General features: G+C 70.8%; 2 protein-coding genes across 2 annotated transcripts; one reads left to right on the top strand and one right to left on the bottom strand.

The window, feature by feature from the left end:
* ASIC3 (acid sensing ion channel subunit 3) lies at positions 1 to 4491 on the top strand. The gene is made up of 10 exons (XM_021382200.1): positions 1 to 949; positions 1564 to 1714; positions 1789 to 1916; positions 2277 to 2427; positions 2499 to 2555; positions 2624 to 2777; positions 3425 to 3596; positions 3662 to 3733; positions 3841 to 3887; positions 4208 to 4491. The coding sequence occupies exons 1-10, from the start codon at positions 422 to 424 to the stop codon at positions 4284 to 4286; spliced, it is 1539 nt and encodes a 512-aa protein (XP_021237875.1). The 5' UTR covers positions 1 to 421; the 3' UTR covers positions 4287 to 4491.
* Positions 4492 to 4577: 86 nt separating this feature from the next.
* On the bottom strand, positions 4578 to 5976 carry CDK5 (cyclin dependent kinase 5; the record flags this gene model as incomplete). The annotated part of the gene is given in 7 exon segments (XM_021382201.1): positions 4578 to 4972; positions 5072 to 5152; positions 5223 to 5283; positions 5392 to 5461; positions 5531 to 5627; positions 5708 to 5782; positions 5881 to 5976. Coding segments are annotated over 7 exon segments (567 nt in total), but the record flags the coding sequence as incomplete, so codon positions are not given.
* Between the last annotated feature and the right edge of the window lie 82 nt (positions 5977 to 6058).

Genomic DNA, 6058 nt, shown 5'->3' with positions numbered 1-6058 from the left:
AGGCAGGGCAGGATGGGGGCACGGGGGGGTGTGCAGCCACGTGCGGCTCCAGGCTGAGGGCTGGGGGATGGGGCTGCAGGGCCGCCAACAGCCCCAGTGCTGCCCCCATAGGAGGGCTGCCGGGGGCTCCGTGGGGCCCCGCACCCCGTGGGATGGGATCGGGACAAGGTTTTGGGGCCAATGGGAAGCTAAAAGCCGGGAGCAGGGTGCGGGGCTGGGGGCTTTGGTGCTGGGTTGCTCACGGATCCATGGGGTGCCGTCGTCCTGCTCCGTGGGCGCCAGGGTCCCGCTGGATGTCGGTGCCGGCTGAGCATCGCCGTCCTTTGTGCCCGCTCACGTGTCCCCGCATCCCTGCGTCCCCACGTCCCGGCGTGAAACCCAATCCCCCTGCAGAGCTGTGCTGCAGGACGCCTGGCGCACCATGGCCGCGGTGCCGGGTGCCGGTGCGCGCGGTGCCCCCGGGCTGGCGGCCTTTGCCCGCTCCTGCTCTGTGCACGGGCTGCGGCACATCTTTGCGCCCGGCGCGCCCGCCCCGCACCGCCTGCTCTGGGCCGGAGCCTTCGTGGCCTCGCTGGGCGCCTTCCTGCTGCAGGCGGGCGAGCACGTCGGGCGCTACGGCGCGTACCCCCACGTCACCGCGCTGGACGAGGCCGAGAGCCGCATGCTCCCCTTCCCCGCCGTCACTCTCTGCAATTACAACCGCGCGCGGCGCTCGCGGCTCACGGCCAACGACGTGTTCTGGCTGGGCACCGAGCTGCTGGCCGTGCCGCGCCACGACTTCTCCCGCTACCTGCGAGCGCTGGGGCGGCCCCACGACCTCGACGGGTTCTTCCCCAGCAAGAGCTACGACCTGGCCGCCTTCTACCAGCGCGCCGGGCACGACATCGGGGACATGCTGCTGCGCTGCCGCTTCCGCGGCCGGGAGTGCGGCCCCGAGAACTTCACTGCCGTGAGTGCCACCACCACCACCATGACCACGGCTCTGCTGTGCACAGCTCAGCCCTGCACCGTGGCAGCCCCTGTCCCTGTCTGCTCTCGGGGCGGCTCTGCCCTGAGCGGAGATGCGCAGCGCTGGGGTGATGGCACGTGCGGGGGATGCACCGCTGGCGTGGCGACGGGATGTGCCGGTTTAGGGGTGGTGGGGTGCGCACTGTGGGATGCACAGGCTGTGGGGTGACAGCGTGAGCTCTTTGGGATGATGGAGGTGTGGGTTGGGCTGCACGGGCCATGGGGTGCCCAGGGGAGAGCAGTGTGGGGCACAGTGCCGCCTGCCTCTCTGAGCCCCAGCACCCATGGCTCTGTCTGGGACAGTTCCTCTTCCCCACGTGCACCGGTGGCAGCGCAGCAATGTGGGGCTGCAGCGCCGGGTTCCCAGGAGCCAGCTGCCTCAGCCCCGCACAGAGGTGTCCAGCTGCACCGGACCCCGTGCCGAGGGCACCGCGCTATGGGGGCTGCAGCGCCGTGCTGGTGGCAGCGGGGAAAGGGAGGAAGGCACCTCCCTACCCCACCGTGCCCTGCTCTGCCCCGCTGCCCCACAGCAGCTGCCCCTGTCCCACCCCGCAGATCTTCACCCGCCTGGGCAAGTGCTATACCTTCAACTCGGGACAGCCGGGCACGGAGCTGCTGACCACGCTGCAGGGCGGCGCGGGGAACGGGCTGGAGCTGATGCTCAACATCCAGCAGGAGGAATACCTGCCCGTCTGGGGGGACACGGGTGAGGCGGGCGCCCTGCGGGGAGGGGAGCGCGACGTGCCACCCCATGCAGCCCCAGACCCACGCTGCTTGCAGACGAGACGTCGTACGAGGCGGGGGTCAAGGTGCAGATCCACAGCCAGCAGGAGCCGCCCTTCATCGACCAGCTGGGCTTTGGCGTGGCACCCGGCTTCCAGACCTTCGTGTCCTGCCAGCAGCAGCGGGTATCCGGCACCGAGGTGGCACGGCACGGCACGGCGGGCCCAGGGGGATGGCACGGGGGGCAGCGGGGCCGGGACCCCCTCTGCAGCACCAGAGCTGACTGCTGCTGGCCGGCTCCGCAGCCATGTGCACTGGGATGGTCTGCACGGTGCCGCAGCTTCACCCCCCGGCTCAGGCCGGCAGCAGCTGGCACCGCTGGGCACTCGAGGTGTGGGGCTCCGTCCCCTCCCTCACGCTGCCAAGCCCACAGTGCCAGTGCCCCCACGGGGCCCGTCCATCCCGGGGGTCCCCACCTCAGCTCCACACAGGACAGGGACGTGGGGGGCGCGGGCGCCGCGTGTTTTCCTTAGCCAAGCCGGCAGCTGGTGTACCTGCCCCCGCCCTGGGGGGACTGCAAGGCCACCCCCATCGAGTCCGACTTCTTCACCAACTACAGCCTCACCGCCTGCCGCCTGGACTGCGAGACGCGCTACCTGGCCGAGAACTGCAACTGCCGCATGGTGCACATGCCCGGTGAGCGGGGCCGGGGGTCAGGGAGGGGGCCGGGCCCCCCCGCGCCCCACGAGCGCCGCGTCCCCCCATAGGCAACGCCAACGTCTGCACGCCGGAGCAGTACAAGGAGTGCGCCGACCCCGCGCTGGGTAGGTGCGGGGCTCGGGGTAGCCGGGGGGGAGGGGGGCAGCCCCGAAACCGCCGTCCCCCGGCGCAGATTTCCTGGTGAAGAAGGACAGTGAGTACTGCGCGTGCCGCACGCCCTGCGACACCGTGCGCTACGGGAAGGAGCTCTCGATGGTGAAGATCCCCAGCAAGGCCTCCGCGCGCTACCTGGCCAAGAAGTTCAACAAGACCGAGCAGTACATCGCGTGAGTGGGGCGCGGGGCGGTGGGGCACGGCCACGTCCCCTGGCACACGGCGCGGCGCGGCCTCTTGGTGCACCGTGACCGCACGGCACAGCACAGCCCCCCGGTCAAAGTGCGCACCGGCACAGAGCAGAGCTTGCAGCAAGGCACGGCGCGGCTTCCTCGGCGCAAATGTGCACGGAGCAAACTGCAGAGCAGCACAGTATGGCATGGCACAGCGCGGCGTGGCACAGCCCCCTCGGTGCAGATGTGCACCTGGCACGCTGCAGAACAGCATGGCATGGCACTGCGTGGCACAACCCAGCACTGCATGGGCACAGCCTTCCTGAGGCAGAGGTGCACCAGCACAGAGCAAACCTTGCCACACGGTGCAGCACTGCATGGCACAGCACAGCACTGCATGACATGGCCCTGCATGGCACGGCACGGCATTGCGTGGCACAGCCTCCTTGGTGCAAACGTGCCCCAGCATGGAGCAAACCTCGCAGCACGGCACGGCACAGTATGACGTAACACGCCCTGATATGATGTGGCACAGCATGGCACAACCCCCAGCACGCGCAGACCGCTCTGTCCCATCGCATGGCACACCGTGGCGCGGCGCAGCCCTCCACCTTGGCACCCCCTGCCCCACGCCCACCCGCCTGCAGGGACAACGTGCTGGTGCTGGACATCTTCTTTGAGGCGCTCAATTACGAGATGATCGAGCAGAAGAAGGCGTACGAGGTGGCGGGGCTGCTGGGGGACATCGGGGGGCAGATGGGGCTCTTCATCGGCGCCAGCCTGCTGACCATCCTGGAGATCTTCGACTACCTGTATGAGGTGAGCCCCCCCACGGCCCCAGCCCCAGCCCCACGCCAGGCAGGGGCACTGACCCGTGCCCCCAGGTGTTCCGGGACAAGCTCGTCGGCTTCTACAAGGACAAGAAGCGGATGCGGCAGAGCAGCAGCACCACCCTGGTAACCCCCCAGTCCCCGCCCCCCTCCCCCCGCCCCTCATCCCACCCATCGCCCATCGCCGCTCATCGTCTCCTCTCTGTCCACCCGTCCATCCGTCCGCCCGCCAGGAGCATCCAGCCGTGCCGGGCAGCCCCGCCGCCACGCTCCCACCCAGGTAGACACATGGGGACCCAGGGGACGGGGGCAAGGATGGCGGCGGGGACCCCCACGGCCCCACATCCCTGGCATCACCCGTGGGGCAGCCGCGCTGCCACCGCCATGCATCACCCGGCACCGAGCCCCCGTCCCCGGCACAGCACCAGGGTGGGGGGGGCCGGCTGCAGCACAGCTCCGTGGTCACGTCCACGGGGACACCCTGCACGGCGTAGCCGGGAGCTCCGGCCCTGCGTGATCCCACGGGGCGGCCATGGGGCAGGAAGGGAAGAAGGCCCCGGAGCTCGGCCGTCCCCACTGACCGCCCCCACCGCGCTGCAGAACGCCCCTCGGGCCCTGCGCAGCCACGCGGACCGTGTCGCCTTCGCCCCGCACCTGCTACCTCGTCACTCGGCTCTAGGCGCCCCGGAGGAGTTCGCCTGCTGAGGGGCCCGGCCCCGCACCCCCGGCCGGCCGGGGGGGTCCGCTGGGGAGCAGCCCCCCGCCCTGGGACAGAACCCAGGTGGCTGGGGGCTGCGGGGTCTCCGCTCCGCGTCCCTGCATGCGCTGCTTGTCCCCGCGCCCTGCTGTACATGCGCCTCGCGCCAATAAAGTCCCCCCAAAATCCCCCCCTGCCCCGCGAGGATGGCTCTGAGGGGTGGGGGACACGGCTGGCGCAGCCCCCGGCGGCGCCCAGGGAGGAGGCAGCGGGAGGTGGGGGAAGCTCTTTATGTCGGTAACAAACACGCACAGCACCCACGTACGGCGCGGTCGGGAAAGGGGCGACCCCTGGGGCCAGCTCCGGGGGACCCCGACCGCCACCAGGGCTGGGGGGGGCACGGGGCCCGGCCCCCAGTCCTGCTGCTCCATCAGCACGGTGGGGGCACACCACGGCCCTGACGCGGCACGGAGGCAGCCCGGGGCAGCGCTGGGTTAAAATCCTAATAAATAGCGGGTGGGGAAGGGGGCGCGGGGCGCCGGGTCCCGCTCCCCCTGCTGCCCCCATGGCTCCGTGTGGGTTTAGGGGGGGCAGAAGTCCGTGAAGTAGGGATGCTGCAGGGCCTCCTCCGCAGATATCCGCTGCACCGGGTTGCACTTCAGCAGGTTCTGGGGGGCGACACGGGATGGGGGGCGAGGCTGAGGGCCCCCGGAGCAGCCCCCTCCCCAGAGTGGGATACGGGGATGCCCCCCGTTGCCCACGCTCACCTGCAGCAGGTCCCGCCCGGTGGCGTTCAGCTTGGGCACCACGTTGACGAGGGACGTGGTGGCGGGGTACATGGGGTAGGGCTGGGGACAGCCGTGAGCGCCCGGCCCCGTGCTGGTTCCCCCCACCCCACTGCGCCCCCCAGCCCCTCACCTTGTAGTCAGGCAGCTTGGCCATGGCCGGCCACTGCTCCTCCGTGGGGGTGCCCAGCAGCGTGCGGGGCTGTCAAGGGCCACGGTGAGCTGCGGGACACACGAGGCCCCGGCCCGGCTCTCCCCTCACGCCCCCCCCCCCGCGTTAACACCGGCTCCCGAAAGGATATCGGAAGATCCTCTTCAGCTGGTCGTCCACGTCGTTCCCCGGGAAAAGCGGCCGCCCCGCATTGGCCAGCTCTGCACAGGGACGGGGTGAGCCCCCACGGCCGCCCCGGGCGCCCTGCGGCCCCCGGCCCCCCCAGCTACCTGCGAAGATGCAGCCGGCCGACCACATGTCGATGGAGGTGGAGTACAGCTTGGCACCGAACAGCACGTCCGGGGGCCGGTACCACAGCGTGACGACCTGCACGGGGCGGAGGGGATGCTCAGGTTGGGGTGGGTGAAGCCGGGCCCCCCAGGGGCACCCACCAGCCCCCTCCTCACCTCCGCTGAGTAGCAGCGCACCGGGATGCCAAAGGCCCGCGCCAGGCCGAAGTCTGCCAGCTTCAGCTCCCCGTTCTGCGGCGAGACAAAGGGGCCAGGGGCTGAGGGAGCACAGAACGGACCCCAAGGGGCAGCGGGGGAGCCTGGTGTGCCACCCCCGGCCCAGCACCCACCCTGTTAATGAGCAGGTTCTGCGGCTTCAGGTCCCTGTGCAGGACGTTGCGGCTATGGCAGAAGGCGAGGCCCTTCAGCAGCTGGTACATGAAGGACTGGAGGACAGCAAGGCCCCGGCGTCAGCACCGCCGTCACCACCGCGCCGTGCCCTCCCGCCCCCCCCCCCAGAGCCGCACC

The sequence above is a fragment of the Numida meleagris genome, unplaced genomic scaffold (assembly GCF_002078875.1).
Source record: "Numida meleagris isolate 19003 breed g44 Domestic line unplaced genomic scaffold, NumMel1.0 unplaced_Scaffold180, whole genome shotgun sequence".
Lineage (NCBI taxonomy): Eukaryota > Metazoa > Chordata > Aves > Galliformes > Numididae > Numida > Numida meleagris.
This window is presented reverse-complemented; position numbering and strand designations above follow the sequence as displayed.